The sequence below is a fragment of the Bos javanicus genome, chromosome 18, assembly GCF_032452875.1.
Source record: "Bos javanicus breed banteng chromosome 18, ARS-OSU_banteng_1.0, whole genome shotgun sequence".
Classification (NCBI taxonomy): domain Eukaryota; kingdom Metazoa; phylum Chordata; class Mammalia; order Artiodactyla; family Bovidae; genus Bos; species Bos javanicus.
The window spans coordinates 62,590,183-62,607,507 of record NC_083885.1 but is presented as its reverse complement, the minus strand read 5'-3'; the positions used below and the strand labels follow the sequence as shown (position 1 = coordinate 62,607,507).

At 55.5% G+C, this 17,325-nt stretch overlaps 2 protein-coding genes and 1 long non-coding RNA gene across 6 annotated transcripts in view; 1 reads left to right on the top strand and 2 right to left on the bottom strand.

Moving 5' to 3' along the window:
* Positions 1-553: 553 nt before the first annotated feature.
* Positions 554-7,305, bottom strand: SYT5 (synaptotagmin 5). 2 transcript variants are annotated; one of them, XM_061389313.1, is made up of 9 exons: positions 7,099-7,305; positions 5,831-5,933; positions 5,107-5,279; positions 3,163-3,282; positions 2,880-3,047; positions 2,401-2,568; positions 2,085-2,202; positions 1,691-1,824; positions 554-1,114 (listed from the first exon to the last, which is right to left on the bottom strand). In XM_061389313.1, the coding sequence occupies exons 2-9, from the start codon at positions 5,907-5,909 to the stop codon at positions 914-916; spliced, it is 1,161 nt and encodes a 386-aa protein (XP_061245297.1). In that variant the 5' UTR covers positions 5,910-5,933; positions 7,099-7,305; the 3' UTR covers positions 554-913. The 2 variants fall into 2 exon arrangements, with proteins under 2 accessions (XP_061245297.1, XP_061245298.1); XM_061389314.1 differs by having other exon boundaries at positions 2,085-2,199; positions 7,099-7,281.
* The window catches only part of LOC133231092 (uncharacterized), a 25,837-nt gene continuing 11,053 nt past the window's right edge, over positions 2,542-17,325 (top strand). Inside the window, exon 1 of one of the 2 annotated variants that reach the window (XR_009731029.1) lies at positions 2,542-2,631. This is a non-coding gene — a long non-coding RNA (uncharacterized LOC133231092). The remainder of the gene's footprint in view (positions 2,632-17,325) is intronic. The other variant, XR_009731031.1, reaches the window with a different exon arrangement.
* The window catches only part of PTPRH (protein tyrosine phosphatase receptor type H), an 18,791-nt gene continuing 9,333 nt past the window's right edge, over positions 7,868-17,325 (bottom strand). For both annotated transcript variants that reach the window (XM_061389308.1, XM_061389307.1), the window contains 8 exons: positions 13,572-13,662; positions 13,114-13,204; positions 12,817-12,893; positions 12,596-12,730; positions 12,131-12,253; positions 11,796-11,956; positions 8,568-8,703; positions 7,868-8,471 (listed from right to left, as the gene is read on the bottom strand). In XM_061389308.1, coding sequence (XP_061245292.1) covers positions 8,346-8,471; positions 8,568-8,703; positions 11,796-11,956; positions 12,131-12,253; positions 12,596-12,730; positions 12,817-12,893; positions 13,114-13,204; positions 13,572-13,662 — 940 coding nt within the window. In that variant the 3' untranslated portion in view covers positions 7,868-8,345. The remainder of the gene's footprint in view (positions 8,472-8,567; positions 8,704-11,795; positions 11,957-12,130; positions 12,254-12,595; positions 12,731-12,816; positions 12,894-13,113; positions 13,205-13,571; positions 13,663-17,325) is intronic.

The following is a 17,325-nucleotide window of genomic DNA, read 5'->3' as shown; positions in this document are numbered from 1 at the left end:
GGGAGTTGGTGATGGACAGGGATGCCTGGCATGCTGCAGTCCTTGGGGTCACAAAGAGTCGGACACGACTGAGCAACTGAACTGACTGACTGATGACACATGCCTTCTGAGATCTTAGTTCCCTGACCAGAGATTGAAACTGCACCCTAGATGATGAAAGGAAGGGGGAAAAAAGGGAGGGAAACATGGGTATGAAAATCTACATAAATCATGGGCAAGGGAGCAGATAAATTCCTGAATAACTAAATGAATTCTCACTGACTCCTCAGAGCAAACATGCGGTAGGTATTACCATTATCACGATTTTTTCAGATGAGGAAACAAGCTTTGAGGGCTGAGTGAATGAACCGATGAAGAAGTGAATGGGAGAGTGGGTTGGTGACAGGGTGGATGGATGAAGGGGTGGTGAGTGGGTGGGTGAGTTTCTGTGTGTGTTTCCAGGATGGGCAGCCCTGTCCTCGCCCTTGTGTGATCCCGCCCCTGGAGGGCCCCTCTTGGGTTCCCAGCCCCCACCCCTGTGCACCCCCATCAAGGAGATTTGGTCCAGGCCAGCAAAGTTGCTGAGTATTTATTTGGTCCCAGGAGTGGTGCAGGAATCAGACTGGGGACAGGAGTGGGTGATCCTGTGCAGGAAAGGGGCACTGGGAGCCACGGGGATAGTAGGCTGGGATCACTGATTGTCAAAGCAGAGGGCGGGACCCTGGGATCGGGGGAGGCCAGATTGCCTCCCTTTCCCCAGGGGCCCCTGGGGCTTCTGGGTATGTGCTGTATCGGGGGAGTTGGCAAGTTATCATGATTGGCATAATGGTGGGGGAGAAGGCAGGAACGGGTAGAGTGGGGGGTGTTGGCCTTAAAGGTGGGCATGGGCGTGGCTTTGGGCAGGGGCCTGGGGTCAGGGGCTTGAGGGTGGGCATCAGGGTGCTGGCGGCGGCCTCACTCGGTCAGGGGGCCGCAGCGAGTGCCACTGGGCGATGGGCCGCCGGGGGTTGGCCAGCATGTCTGCCCAGTGCCGCAGGCCAGCCCCCCCGGCCGCTGCCCCTACAGCCACCCTCCCGATGGCCTCGTTCTTGCCCAGCTTGTCGTAGTCCAGCACAGTCAGCTCCACCTGCACCTTCTGGGTTGGGCAGGGGAGGAAGAGGAGACAGAAAGTGGGGTAACAACGCACACGGAGGGACTCAGTTATCATTGCTAAGGAGACCCCCTCCCTGAGTTCTGGGGAGCCTCCATAGGTGCCTGGGCTAAGGCTTCCTCTGGAGCTGGGAGAGGGAGGGTGTGAGGGCCCTGCTGGATGCTTACAGGAGTGCCCTGGAGTCTTCCTGCCACCAGGTTTTAAAGCAGATAAACCCTCAGGACCTCTGTTGCTCAGAGGCTCCTTAGGGTGCAGGGTCCTAATGGGGGCACGTCTTCAAGACTGTTAAATGGGTGGGTGGGCCTGGCCTTAGGGTTGCGGGTCTCTTTTTCTCAGGATCCAGAACTCCTACGGGCGCTGGGCATCCCGTCTTGCTTGGGTGGGCGGGGCTTCCTGGTCCTCGTGGGGGAAACTGAGACTGAGAACACAATTAGACCCCCAAGACTTGGCTCCCAGGGGCTGCTAAGGAGGCTCTCCTCCCTTAGCAACGGGGGTTTCTAAGGGCCTGGGACTCAGGGGAGAGGCTGCTCTGGCAGGGGCGGTGGGTAGGTGCGCCCTCACCTGGACCTGGTCACGGGGCACTTCAAAGCTGAAGGCCTCGTTGTAATAGGGGCTCAGAGTGTTCTTCTTGATGGTGGTTTTCTTCTTCCGCACCTTCCTGCCGCCCTGCAGCAGGTGGACCTTGACATACGGATCTGGGGGGAGGGAGGAGGAATCTTACAGCTCCCCTCACTCTGCTGAGTCCAGGAAGAATGCCCGAGGCTCTTCTTCAACATAGAGACAGCCCACGGACCCCTCAGGCCCCCCTCTCTCTGTGCCCAAATCGAATCTAAATCGTCCACGGCGGCCTGGACCTTCCTCCCCCCGGTGAGACCGGGGACCCAGAAACTGCGGGAGCCTAAGTCTGCGACCCGGCTCCGCCCAACACCGCCGTCGTTTGCGGCTTCCCGCACACCTGACAGTCCCCCCACGTCCATCTTCTTCAGGTTTTTGGCCTCCAGGACGATGACGGTGAGCTTCCCGGCCGTGGGGACATAGCGGAGGGAGAAGCAGATGTCTCCTAGTTTCTCCTGCTGAGAGGGAAAGAGGAACCGGTCCCCGGAGCCCGGGATCCGCCCGCAGCCCCTCTGCGACCTTCCTTCCCGCCCCCTCGGCTCGGAATGGTACGGTCCGGAACGAGCCCCGCCCCCACCCGGACGCCTGTGCTCTGATTGGCCCGGGCCTGGGGTGGGGGTGGGGCCCAGCCGGGGGGCGTGGCCACGAGCGCTCACCTCCTCGCGAGGCGCCGCCTGCAGCTCGCGCCAGGCCAGCACTGGCCGCCCCAAGTCCACGGAGCTCATGGGGACTCGCACCTCCCCGATGGCGTCGTTGCGGGAGAAGCGGTCGAAGTCGTACACCGCCATGACCAGGATCCGGCCCCCCAGCTCCACGTAGGGGACCTGGGTGAGGGGCGGGAGCAAAGAAAGCACAAAGTGAGGCGCAACACATCCACGTGGAAAGCGGTGAGTGTGGGCAGTGAGGGGCCAAAGGAAGAGTCGGGGGTGTCCATGGAGCCCAAATCGGACAGCCCAAGGGCCAGCGGAGCAGTCCAGGGGCCAGCACTGCTCTCGAAGGGACAGCACAGGGTCCAGTGGAATAGTCCACAGAGCTGGTGGTAGCTGCCACCAGTAAAAGCTGAAGGGACTGGGGCGCCAGTGTTCTAGACTGGGGACGGGCTGCCGGGCACGGAGCCCTGAGGCCACGAGCTCACCTTGAAGGCAAAAGTCTCCCCAAAGTGAGGGTTCAGCGTCTGCCGATGCACCCTGGTCTCGTGCCGCCTCCGTTTGTCTGGCAGCAGGTAGACCCGCACGTAGGGATCAGAGGAGCCACCTATGTCCAAGGCTGCCAGTCCCTCAGCTTGCACGATGCCCACCAGCAGCTGGACAGTGATGAGAGGACCCTAGTCTCAGCTTCCCTTCTGTAACCTCCTCCAATAAGGGACTAGAACTCCCGGCGCCCTCCCGTCCAAAGCTTCCCTCCGTCTCCACACCCACCTGACCAGTCTGGAAATCATAGTCCAGTGAGTACTGCAGTCGTCCTAGTTCATTCTTCTCAGCCACCTGCTGCCCTGGCCCCGAGGGCGTCGGCTCCAGCTCCTCCACTTCTGGCTGCACCTTAGGGAGCCAGGGGCAAGGGCAGGTGAACTCCTCGCCTGACAGTGGTGTCCTCCAGGCCCCGAAGCCAAGGGAGACAGACTCACAGAACCCTCTGGCTAAACCTGAACGTTTGCAAGCTAAGCAGAGTCGGTGTTTGACTAGTGATGTCTGCCACGGGCGGCGACGCGCCATGGCAACACACAAGGTGGTATGCTGGTCAGTGTTTGATTAGTGATGTCTGCTACCGGTAGCACACATGCGGTGACGCACAGGCAGTGTGTTTGTCATGCCTAGACTAAAAGAACAAGCGCTGACAGCGTCTCGCTGCCTACAGGATGGACGCAGATTTTAGTTCCCACGTTAACGGATGTATTGGGGTGATGGTCCAAATTGCCACGTTGATTAGTGATCTTGGACGGAAAAACATGGAGGGAAAATGGCACATCTAGCGCATGTTTGCCATTCTAAACTAGCACAACGAAGTCCGAAGACTTCTAGTCACTGATTTTCTAAATGCAATGTGAATAGTAGTAGTGGTAGTGTGGTAGAATGCCTTCACTTCAGATATTCTGACTCAGTAAGTCTGGTGCAAGATCCAGGACTTGCATTTCATCAAGCACCCAAAGTGATTCTGATGCTGACGGGGTTTGGAGCTACCGGCTTTAGGAGAGAGGGCTGGAGACTGAACACCAGGACCCTAAAGGGCATCCCTTACTGGTGATAATTATAACAGCTATTTGTTGAAAAGGGAGGAGAGGAAACACTAGTTATGGACTACGACCTCGAGGCTCAGAGACAGTAAATTTTTCAAGGTCACAGAGCCGGTTACTCTGGGTTGGAAACCTAGGACTCTCTGGCTCCCAGGAGAGCCTCATTCCGCTCTGCATTCAGAGGTATAGTGTTCAGATACCTGGACCTGTAGTTTTCCGCGCCAATGGCCTCTTCCTACTCATGTTTGCATCAACCTCTCCGGACTGCCCTACAACCTCCTCCTTTGTCTCCTTGTCCCAGATCTGTCCTCCAGTGGGCTCCAGGGGATTCATCTTAAAGCCCATGTGATCTTGTCCCTCTCTCGCTCAAAACTTCTGTGGCTCCCAGTTCCCTTCATTACGTGGGTACCACTGAGCTCTTTAGAAGCTTCACCCTCAAACACAGAGTATATGCATGTGTGCTAAGTCGCTTCAATTGTGTCCGACTCTTTGTGACCCCATGGACTGTAGCCCATCAGGCTCCTCCATCCACGGGATTCTCCAGGCAAGAATACTGGAGTGGCTTGCTGTGCCCTCCTCCAGGGGATCTTCCCAACCCAGGTATCAAACCCATGTCTCTTATGTCTACTGTATTGGCAGACAGGTTCTTTAACACTGGCGCCACTGGGAAGCCTATAGCACAGTATACCTTTATGCTATATCCCAGCTATTGTGAAAACCGAGTTTGTTCTCCAAATATCCCTCAGGATCTGGACTCCAAGCCTCAGCACGTGCTCTTCCTTTGAGGTAGAATGTCATTCTCTCTGCTCTCAGTTAACTGAGTCCCTCTGGGTCTCAACACAGAAATCACCTCTGGGAAGCCTTCTCAGACCCTCCGGGCTGTCAGCTAGTTGGTTTCTCTGTGCTCCCATATGCCCCATACTGCCTCTAATGTGGCACATACTGCCCTGTGTTGTGAATGTCTGTGTGAATGTCTGACTTCCCCATCTAATTGGAGGTTCTTGTGAATGTCTGGTTCATCTCCAGGGCCCCAGATCCACTTTAGGGCTAGACACACAGGGGAGCTGCTGGGCTATTGAGAGGAGCATGGGCACAGAAACGGCCAGGGCTGAAGGACTGGGTCAGTCCACACCTTGTCTATGTAGCTCCGGCCCAGCTCCTTCACTTCCTGAAGGTGAACCTGGGCTTGGGCCTGGCTCTTCTTGCCCATCCGCCTCCGACAACGCTTCCGGTAGAGACAGAAACAGCAGCTGAAGATGAGGAGGCCTGAGACCAGCACGATGGTGGCCAGAGCCCAGGGGGGCACTGCAGAGGGCATGAAAACAGCAAACACTGAGGCCGGGAGAAGCAACCCGGTCATTCAGACCTGGACCATGTGCTAGCTGAAATCCCGGCCTTGTTTTCCCTCCAGCCATGTCCATTCCATTTTATTCCCATGTTTTCCTTCCAGCTCATCTCATATATAAAACTGAAGCCTTATGGCAGGCTGACACCATCTGGATTTTCTTGCTTATTAGTTCTACCTCCTCTTCTACCCTCATTCTAATTTTTCTGCTCAACCCCTGTGCTTTAAGAAGGTTTAACCTCTCCCCGAGTCTCCCTATGTTTAAAAGAAGGGAGAGGTGGACCTTCCAATTCACCAATCCAAGGTTCCATTCCATTCCACACCCTTGATGTGGGTCTTCATTTTTTTGCAAACCTGTTCCTTATTCATTTCATTTAGATTCCAATCCAGGATTCGTACTATGACTTCACCCGCATTTTCCAGCCCACCAGCCTGAAAACACCCGATCCGGATCCCGCCCCCGAGAATCCCTACGAGGCTTTCCCTCCACTCCGCCCCGGGTCTCGCTCACCGGGGCCGTGGCTGATGCGACTCGAGTCAGGAGGCGTGTCGGGCGATGGAGGCCCGGGTGTTGGGGGCTCCGGGAACATGACGGCGAGGTCTTATGGTTCTTCCTGCGGAGGCACCCAAACGCCTTATCTCCCACACCCACCCTATGAGTCCACTGAGCCCGCCGAACAACAAAGAACTACAACTCCCATCGGCACTCTGGGCGGGCGGCCGTGTGGGAACCGATCGACTGCCGCGAGGCATACTGGGAGCTGTAGTTTAATCCTTCCAGCTACGGAGGGCGGAGGCTAGGCGTGGGTTCCAGGAGCACGTTCCCGTCCAAAGGGATGCCCCCTTCCTTTAGGCCCCCCAGGAATCCAGTCCCGATGAGTTCTGCTCCTTTCTTGCCCTTCCCCAGGGCCCGAACCAGTCGTGGGCGAAGACGGGCGTGGGAACCGGAGCACCGGGTTGCCCAGAGCAACGGTTGGCTTGGCTCGGGCGGGGTGAAGGGAGTGGTGGTTGCCCCGGCAACGGTCTGTTGCTAAGACAACGGGCGGGGCTTACGCACACAAGCGGAGTCCCAGTGGGGCGAGCGGGTTCGGAGCCCTGTTCCGCCTGGGACCCCAGACCCTGACACCCGAGACAGGCGCAGCTGGGGAGGACTCGGCCTTGCCGGTCCGTGCTCGCGCCCGCAGCTGGATCCTCCCTGCACACCTACCCCTGAACGGGACGTGAAGACTCAGGCTGCCCTCCGTCTCCTACTCCTGCGGGGAATGTGGGCGGCGGGCGTCTGCCCTGCTGCCTTGGCTGGGCCCCCACATCGTTTTCAGCCTGTTTGTCTCGCCCGTGCGCCCCGAACTCTGTCTTCACACCTGTCCTCGTGACCGCCTGGGCCTCCATTCTTCTCCAAACCGACGCCTTCCCTATTTCTGTCCATCTCCCCACCGGCTGCCCGCCGCTCCCCGGTCTGGGTTGGCTGGCTTCTGCCTGTTGTCTGGTCCCCGTCTACCGAGGTCTTGCACCCTCTCCCCCGCCTGCGCCTCCCTTTCTTGTGGCTCTTTGTCTCCACGCCTGCGCCTCCCTTCCTTGTGGCTCTTTGTCTCCACACCTGTCTCTAAGTCCCATTCTCTCCGAATCAGGCTCCAGCCCTCCCCCTCCATCTGTTGGTCTCCCCCGGTATCCCCTCCACTACACACACACACACGCGCGCGCGCGCGCGCGGGCGCGCGGCATCTCTCTACGGATGGGAATGAGAATGGAGCTTGGGGAGGGGGTCCCAGCGGCTCCTACCTGTGCGGCAGCTAGACAGGACCCTCCGGAGAGACACAGAGGAGCCGGCCCCGCCCGGACCCCGCCCCCGCACGCGGGTGACTGGCGCTGTCCCCGGTGCTGATCGCGGAGCGCTGCGGGGCGGGGGCGCGGCCGAATGGAGCCACCCCGGTGTGTGCGCGTGTGTGCCTCCGTATATGAGTGTGAGAGAGAGCCTGTATGTGTGTGTGTGTGTGTGTGCGCGCGCGCCTGCGTGTTCCGTAGGTGGAGAGGCCGCCCCGCCCCTCGTCTAGCCCCCGAGCTTGGAACCACCAGGGCGCCCACGGATATTTATCCTGGTCCCGAGCATATTCTGCCTTCTAGTCTAGCCATCCTGGCATCCAGCCCGCTTCTCTCCACCTCAGACTCCGCGGCTGCCCACAGAACCGGGCGCCAAGATACCGGGTTCTAGGACCCAGAAGACCCTCTCTGGAGGCCAGGGTATTCAGATATCTAGACAGGAGACTAAGCCTGAAATTCACCAGCACATCGGCTTCACTCCACCCTCTAAGTTCCCCTAGGGCCAGGCCCAGAAGGCAAGCCTCCATGCTCCTAGCTGAGGGCACGGAGCCCACACTGCCCACACCCTGGGCCTTCTCGGAAAGACTCAACTGTCCAAACCTACATTTTCAGGTGCCAATTGTGAATCCCTGTAGCTATCTTCCTGGGACCTTTGCCTCAGTACCTATACATCAGGAACCCACCTCAATATTATTTCCAGACCCAGAAATCCACTGTGGGGACGGGTGTCTCTGGGGAAAATAGTGATTTAATAAGTTATGGGATAAAAGAAAAAAATATGTACAGGCGGCAGGGTAAGGGGAAACCTCAGATTCTTGAAGACTGATTTGGTTTCTGGAGTAAAAGGTGGGCAGATCTCTGCCCACCCTTGTTCCTAAGGTGGCCAGAATTCTGGAGCCTCGTTACTTTCTTTCTTCCTCAGAGTTCAGCTTGTTTCCTTGAGACCCTACCTTCTCCTCCTCCCTCAAACAAAAACCAGAGACTCCTGGACCCCATCCCTCTCCTTCTTCAAGGAACTGGAAATCCAGGATCCAGGCTCATCCCCTCTCCAGGAAGTAGGAATCTAGGCTACTGGTCCCCTCTCTTCCTTCAGGGCCCGGGAGTCTGGGACCCCAGCCCTCAGCTGTCCCAGGGGCCCAGACATCTGGGCTGAAGCAGGGGTGCAGAGTCTGTGTCTAGAAGGGCAGGGGTCTCAGCCCTCCCACAGCTTAGGCCTCTGTAGCAGCTCCATTCTCCATCAGCAGGTTCTCGTAGGTGGCCCCCTTCTGAGCCCGCACTGCGGCTGACTGTTGCAGAAACTGAAGGATGCACTGGTGCAGGAACACGTACTGGGCCTGGGAACAGAGCAGGGTGGGGGGCGCCCTCCTGAGCCTCGGGCCAGCTCTCCCTGCCCTCGCGCCCACCCAGCCCAGCCCGGAGATCCCCCTCACCTCAGTCTGCACCATCAATGGGCGGCTCTCCCGCATCTTCTTCACGTAACCAAAGGGCCCCACGAGACCCTCACACTCCAGCTGCCGCAGCAGCACATCCAGAGCAATGAGGGTGCCTGTGCGGCCCACGCCGGCGCTAGGCAGGGACAAGGAGGCGTCAGGCCACACTGACTGGAGGGCTCCATCTTTGGAGTGCCCAGAGGTCAGGTATTTAGCAGGGCTATTCTAGAGAAGATTCTATACATGGACATCACCAGATGGTCAACACCGAAATCAGATTGATTATATTCTTTGCAGCCAAAGGTGGAGAAGCTCTATACAGTCAGCAAAAACAAGACCAGGAGCTGACTGTGGCTCAGACCATGAACTTCTTATTGCCAAATTCAGACTTAAATTGAAGAAAGTAGGGAAAACCACTAGACCATTCAGGTATGACCTAAATCAAATCCCTTATGATTATACAGTGGAAGTGAGAAATAGATTTAAGGGCCTAGATCTGATAGATAGAATGCCTGATGAACTATGGAATGAGGTTCGTGACATTGTACAGGAGACAGGGATCAAGACCATCCCCATGGAAAAGAAATGTAAAAAAGCAAAATGGCTGTCTGGGGAGGCCTTACAAATAGCTGTGAAAAGAAGAGAAGCAAAAAGCAAAGGAGAAAAGCAAAGATATAAGCATCTGAATGCAGAGTTCCAAAGAATAGCAAGAAGAGATCAGAAAGCCTTCTTCAGTGATCAGTGCAAAGAAATAGAGGAAAACAACAGAATGGGAAAGACTAGAGATCTCTTCAAGAAAATCAGAGCTACCAAAGGAACATTTCATGCAAAGATGGACTCGATAAAGGACAGAAATGGTATGGACCTAACAGAAGCAGAAGATATTAAGAAGAGGTGGCAAGAATACACAGAAGAACTGTACAAAAAAGATCTTCATGACCCAGATAATCACGATGGTGTGGTCACTGACCTAGAGCCAGACATCCTGGAATGTGAAGTCAAGTGGGCCTTAGAAAGCATCACTATGAACAAAGCTAGTGGAGGTGATGGAATTCCAGTTGAACTATTCCAAATCCTGAAAGATGATGCTGTGAAAGTGCTGCACTCAATACGCCAGCAAATTTGGAAAACTCAGCAGTGGCCACAGGACTGGAAAAGGTCAGTTTTCATTCCAATCCCAAAGAAAGGCAATGCCAAAGAATGCTCAAACTACTGCACAATTGCACTCATCTCACATGCTAGTAAAGTAATGCTCAAAATTCTCCAAGCCAGGCTCCAGCAATATGTGAACCATGAACTTCCTGATGTTCAAGCTGGTTTTAGAAAAGGCAGAGGAACCAGAGATCAAATTGCCGACATCCGCTGGATCATGGAAAAAGCAAGAGAGTTCCAGAAAAGCATCTATTTCTGCTTTATTGACTATGCCTAAGCCTTTGACTGTGTGGATCACAATAAAATGTGGAAAATTCTGAAAGAGATGGGAATACCAGACCACCTGATCTGCCTCTTGAGAAATTTGTATGCAGGTCAGGAAGCAACAGTTAGAACTGGACATGGAACAACAGACTGGTTCCAAATAGGAAAAGGAGTTCGTCAAGGCTGTATATTGTCACCCTGTTTATTTAACTTATATGCAGAGTACATCATGAGAAACGCTGGACTGAAAGAAACACAAGCTGGAATCAAGATTGCCGGGAGAAATATCAATAACCTCAGATGTGCAGATGACACCACCCTTATGGCAGAAAGTGAAGAGGAACTAAAAAGCCTCTTGATGAAAGTGAAAGTGGAAAGAAAGAAAGTGAAAGTGGAGAGTGAAAATTTGGCTTAAAGCTCAACATTTAGAAAACGAAGATCATGGCATACGGTCCCATCACTTCATGGGAGATAGATGGGGAAACAGTGGAAACAGTGTCAGACTTTATTTTTCTGGGCTCCAAAATCACTGCAGATGGTGACTGCAGCCATGAAATTAAAAGATATTTACTCCTTGGAAGGAAAGTTATGACCAACCTAGATAGCATATTCAAAAGCAGAGACATTACTTTGCCAACAAAGGTTCGTCTAGTCAAGGCTATGGTTTTTCCTGTGGTCATGTATTGATGTGAGAGTTGGACTGTGAGGAAGGCTGAGCGCAGAAGAATTGATGCTTTTGAACTGTGGTGTTGGAGAAGACTCTTGAGAGTCCCTTGGACTGCAAGGAGATCCAACTGGTCCATTCTGAAGGAGATCAGCCCTGGGATTTCTTTGGAAGGAATGATGCTAAAGCTGAAACTCCAGTACTTTGGCCACCTTATGCAAAGAGTTGACTCATTGGAAAAGACTCTGATGCTGGGAGGAATTGGGGGCAAGAGGAGAAGGGGACGACAGAGGATGAGATGGCTGGATGGCATCACCGACTCGATGGACGTGAGTCTGAGTGAACTCCAGGAGTTGGTGATGGACAGGGAGGCCTGGCATGCTGCAATTCATGGGGTCGCAAAGAGTCGGACACAACTGAGTGACTGATCTGATCTGATCTGATTCTGGAGGCTACGGCATAAGTGGGGGTTGCTTAAGTAGGAAGTAGTAACTAATGACTGTTCACAGTTCTATCTGCAAGGCCCCGTCCTGGGTGCCTCGTGTCCTCTGTGCACTTCTCCCACCCCTCAGAAGTAGGAACTGTCAGTGGAGTGTGTCCGTTTTACAGACAGGGCAATGTGGCTGAGTGAGGTGAAGTCCACTGTCCCAGGACTCTCAGCTAGGAAGTGACCAGCTGAGGTTCATACAGAGCAGATGACCTCCCAAGCGAGTCATTTTTCTTTAAACATGAAACGAACCATTTTAATTTTATTATTATTATTTTGCCAAGCGGTGAGACTTGTGGGGTCTTAGCTCCCCCACCAGGGAATGAACCAGGCTCTTGGCAGTGAAAGCACTGTGTCCTAACCATTGGACAACCGGGAGTTTCCCCAAGGAGGTGTTTTAAACGTTTCTTAAGACCTCTGGCCGTTTCCTGCTCTTGTCCTTCACCCGTTCCTCCCCACCCATGCCGCCTCCTTTATTTCTTTTCCCTCCTTTCCCATCCCTTCATCTTCATCCTCGTTCGCAACCTGCACCACCACCCCTTCACCTCCTGCCTCCATCTCCTGCATGCCTTCCTGGTCTCCTCCGCCTCCTCCTCAAGTCCCCTAAGGACTCGAGGGGCCGGATTCTGAGGCGCAGGGCGGGGGTCCGGGCCCTCCTCACCTGCAGTGCACGATCGGAGGCCCGCCCCCCACCGTCTGGTCCAGCCACTGCCGGAGCATTCTCCAGAAGGCCAGCAAGGGGTCTGGGGAGTGGGGCACGCCGTGGTCTGGCCAGGTCATGTAGTGGAACTGACGCACCGGCAAAGTCTTCTGCTGTTGCACCTAGAGGCAGGGGTTCAGGGGACCTCAGTCCGGGGCCTGTTTCTGATGGGTGGGGGCACCGCTGGGGCACACGGAGGTCCCCGGTGGGAGCGATGGAAACCGCGACTTCCGGGGGAGCTCTGGGGAGGGGCCGCCGCAGGGGAGGAACTGCCAGTCGAGGGGGGCGGGGCTTACATGGCAGAGCTTCAGGTTCCGGACCGCCCAGTTCTCCGCCACCTCCTCCCCCACCAGCGTCACCTGCAGGTGCCCGTGGGTGAAGGGCTGGGCGTCCAGAGGCCAGTAATGCTCACACTTCACCTGGGAGGAGACGGGTGGGTCAGACTACAGGAGGCTGCGGAGAACCTCCCCCGGAGCACCCCCGCGTGGCTCTGGGTTTCAGCACCGGGGACGCGGCCCCGGCCCGGGAACCAAGGGGAGAGCCACCCCAGCCAGGGGGACTCCCCCTTCCTCAGGTCTTCCAGAGCAGCCTCACCCCATAGGAGGCCCAGTGGGTGGGCTGGGGGAGGCGGGAGGGGTGGGGTCGTGCTGGGAACCCCCAAGGTTGGGTCAGGGTCCACCCCAGGACCCGTGTCTAGGGCAGGATCACAGGCTGCAGCCTGGAGGGCGCCCCCCTCCCCCGGGGCCCGGGGCTCCCCTCACCCGGCCGGACTCCACGCAGTTGGTCAGCATGACCAGGGTGTGGCTCTGCTGCTCCCAGACCATGCGCCAGAAGTCTCCCACGGTCTGCGGCAGGGGACCCTGGGCCGCAATGAACTCCCGGGGGCTCCAGAGACCCTGGAGGGAGGCAGACCGGTCAGGGCCCCCCTGCCCCCGGCCCTTACCTTCCGAGGATCCCGAGCCCAGGCTGACCCCAGCCTTACGGGGATGAAGCTGGCGTTGATGTACTCGGAGCCTGGCTGTCCGAGGAGGGCCTGCAGGGGCACGCGGGACCAGTCGTCTAAGGGGAGATGCCGACATTAGCGAAGCGGAGGGAGCGGGGAAAGCGGGGAAGGCGGGGACGGGCGGACACAGGGAGCTGGGAGGGGGGCGAGGGACCCCGTCGGGAGGAGCCAGGGGCTTCCCGCTCACTGGGGCAGGAACTTTTGTCTCTCGAGGGGAACAAGGGACTAGGGTGTTGACGACTTCGCAGGCGAGAACGCCGGAGACTCGAGACTCACAGGGCAGCACGTTCCTGTAGCGGTTCTTGGCGCTGTTCTCCAGGGCTGAGGCCACCGTCTGGGACTGGCCGTGGTCCTCCAGGGCCAGTTGCTGGGGGCGGAGGAAGGGGGGGGTGCATGGGCGCTGGGTTTCCTCGGCCCACCCCCACCCGGGGCCAGCCGCGTGGCGCCACCCCACTCACCCTGTGCCCCCGGGAATTCTGCAGCACCCACAGAGATTGGACGCGTGCGCCTACCGTCCCCGGGGCGCGTCTGAGACGGCTACTGGGAGGAAGGGGCCCGGGCTAGGGGCAGGCGGGAGAGGAGGGACCCGGCTACCCGACACCAGCGTGAGAGTCAAAAAGGTGGCCGATGGTGGCTGGGGATTTCTGTGAGCCACCCAGCTGGGCATGCCCGTTTCCGCTCAGCCTCGCACGGGCGGGAGGGGCTGGTGGGCACGCGGGGCTGGCTCACCCCACCTGGTACTCCTCGGCAAAGCCATAGTTGCTGTCCCTCTCGTTTCTCCAGACGTGCTCGGCAAAGTCTTCCGCCAGGATGTCCCCTGGGAACCTGTGGGGGGAGGGCGGGGAGAAGGGTGAGTCTTTGAACTGCCTTTAACCGCACGTTCTTGGGATAAAAGGAGAGGGTTTTGCTTTGTTTTCTTTTTTTGTACCTCCCCAGGACTTCAGTTCAGTTCAGTTCAGTTCAGTCGCTCAGTCGTGTCCGACTCTCTGTGACCCCATGAATCGCAGCACGCCAGGCCTCCCTGTCCATCACCAACTCCCGGAGTTCACTCAAACTCACGTCCATCGAGTCAGTGATGCCATCCAGCCATCTCATCCTCTGTCGTCCCCTTCTCCTCCTGCCCCCAATCCCTCCCAGCATCAGAGTCTTTTCCAATGAGTCAACTCTTTACATAAGGTGGCCAAAGTACTGGAGTTTCAGCTTTAGTACCAGTCCTTCCAATGAACACCCAGGACTGATCTCTTTTAGGATGGACTGGTTGGATCTCCTTGCAGTCCAAGGGACTCTCAAGAGTCTTCTCCAACACCACAGTTTAAAAGCATCAATTCTTCGGCACTCAGCTTTCTTCACAGTCCAACTCTCACATCCATACATGAGCACTGGAAAAACCATAGCCTTGACTAGACAAACCTTAATTGGCAAAGTAATGTCTCTGGTCTCTAGGTTGGTCATAACTTTCCTTCCAAGGAGTAAGCGTCTTTTAATTTCATGGCTGCAGTCACCATCTGCAGTGATCTTATAATTGGAAGTTTGGACCTTTTATCCTCCTTCACCCAAGTCACCCTCTGCCTCTGGCACCCACCAGTGTATTCTCTGTATCTATGAGTCTGAGGTTTAATTTAAAAAAAAAAATTTTTTTTTTTCTGACCGTGCCACAAAGCTTGCAAGATCTTAGTTCCCTGACCATGGGCTGAACCCAAGCCTCTGGCAGTAAAAGCACTTGAGTCCTAATCCCTGGACCGCCAGGGAATTCCCTCAACCGTTTTTACGATTCCAGATGTAAGTGATATCAGACGTTATTTGTCCTCCTCTGACTAATCTCACTTAGCATAATGCCCTAAAGGTCCATCCAGGGTGTCACAAACTGCATCATTTCATTCCTTTTTAATGGCTCAGTGATATTCCGTTGTCTGTATGGTGCATGTTCTTTGTTCACCATCCACTGATGGACAGCTAGCTTGTTACCATATCCTGGCTGTGGTGGATACTGCTGCTATGAGCATGGGAGGTGCAGACTTTTCAGATTAGCGACTTTGTTTCTCATTCATCAAATCTGTCCGCGGGTATACACCCAAAAGAATTGAAAGCAATGTCTCAGATATTTGTACACCCACGTTCATAGCTGCATTATTCACAGTGGCTAAAAAGTGAAAGCAAGCCGTGTCCACTGATAGGCGAATGGATCAAGAAGACGTGGTCTATGTATACAGTGGAGTATTATTCATCCTTAAGGAGGAAGGAAATTCTGACCCATAAGGCAACATGGATGAACATGAAGGCCTGATGCTGGGTGAAATGAGCCGGTCACAAGAGGACAAATACGATTCCACCTATATGAGGCAGCTAGTCATCAAACTCATACAACCAGAAAGTAGAAGGGGGTCTCCAGGGGCTGGGGAGACAGGGGAAATTGGGAGTTAGTGTTTACTGGGTGCAGAGTTTCAATTTTGCCAGGTGAAGAGAGTTCTATAGGGAATTCCTCCGGCAGTCCAGTGGTTAGGACTCCAGGCTTTCACTGCCAAGCATGCCAGTTTGATCCCCGAATGGGGAACTAAGATCCCACAAGTCATGCAACTTGGCCTAAATAAACAAAGCCGTGTGTGTGTGTGTGTGTTAAGAGTTTTATGGATAGATGGTGGTGCCAGTTGCGCAACGATGGGAGTGGACTTAGTGCCACTGAACTGGGCACTTAAAAACAGTCTGCAGTGGTGAATTATAGCTTATCTATCTTTTTACCACGATCAGAATTTGTTTTTTGGCTATGTTGGGTCTTAGTTGTGACATGTGGTATCAAGTTCCCTGAGGAGGGATCAAAGCCAGGCCCCCTGCATTGGGAGCACAGCGTCTTAACCGCTGGATCACCACGGATGTCCCTTGGGAGTCGTTTTGACTCAGAAAGAGAGAGAGGTGTTCCTTCTGCCCTTTAGGGCCACTGCCCATCTCTAGGCCCCAATTCCCTGTGGCCCTCCCTGGTTCTTCCCTCTCCCCGTTTGTGTGTGAACATGCTACTCTCACTTCCGTACTGAAAAAAGTAATCATCTGGGGCTTCCATGGTGGCTCAGTGGTAAAGAATCCACCTGCCAACGCAGGGGACACAGGTTCGATCCCTGGTGCCCGGCAACAAGAGAAGTCACCGCGATGAGAAGCCTGCGCTCTGCAACTGGAGAAAAGCCTGCAGGGCAACTAAGACCCGGCACAGACCAAAAAAAAAAAGCGTCCTTCGACCTCGCGTGGCTTCCGCTCCAGGCGTTTCTGCCTCCTCCCCTCGTAGCGCAGTGCTGTCAGTACGGTCAGCCAGTCCAGACTCAGTTTTGAGTCCCTGGCTGGAGGCTCACCAGTTCAGTTCTCCTTTTTTTTTTCTTTTTCTTTTTTTTAACGTAATTGGTTTTTGGTTTATTTTTACACTTTATTCCTTTGGCTGAGCTGTGTGGCCTGCAGGAGATCCCTGACCCGGGACTGAACCTGGCCCTGGTGGTGAATCAGACGCCAAGGAGTTCCCCAGTTCTCCTTCCGGACGATCTGATTAAATTGCACACCCTCACCACCACCCCTTTGAGGATCACGAACTCTGGGCCGTCTGCTCAGATCGCCACCAGCGACCGGGAACAGCCCTCAGGGTCCACTGAGGTGATTCCAGTTGAACCTGTTTGGCGTGCATTGCTCACCTGTCCCCGTGAAAACCAGGATACAGCCTCTTCCCCAGGGATCCCCTCGCCTCCCAGCCAATGCTGGGTGTGTGATTGCGTGGCCCTGCCTGGTGTAACGTGTAACCCCTCGCTGGGATCTGTGAGTGCAGTAAACTGCCTCTGAACGGTGTCTGTCTCTGGATCCAGTGGCCCCATCATACCTACACAACAATGAGATGGCTGAAAATGTGCCATTGCCTTCAGTCTTCTCAGGCAGGCTAGTTTTCTCTGCTTCCTTCCCACCCTACACCACGGCCTGGTGTCTGCACCGCGACTCCAGGGGAACAAGGACTGTTTCAAAGTCTGATTTGCCTCCTTATCTGCAGTTCCAAAGGCCGCCTCTCAGGCCATCCTTCGAGTCAGTGCTCCGGAGCGTCCGGCGCCACTTTGGTTTTTTTCCGGATCCACCCTCTTCTGAGCACCCTCTCCTGGCTGGCACCACCACCGGCCTCTCTGGCCGCTGCTGCTCCTCCTCCTCGGTGGGCCCCTCGCCCTCCATCCATCCTAAAAGGGAGGCATTCCCGGGAGTCCATCCTCGAGTCCCCCTTTCCCACTGGACACACACTACTCATGGGGTTTGACCACTTCTGTAGCTTCACCTCTGTCTGCGATTTCTAAATCTCCAGTCCCTACTTCTCCCCGTCCTGAGCTTCAGACCTGTTTCCCACCAGCCTCCAGTAATCTCCACCCGCAAGTCCCCAAGGATCGTCGCTGGGACACACAAACGTGCGCACGGAGGCTGAGGATGGCAAAGCGCTCGACGTGGGACATACAAACACGCGCACGGAGGCTGAGGATGGCA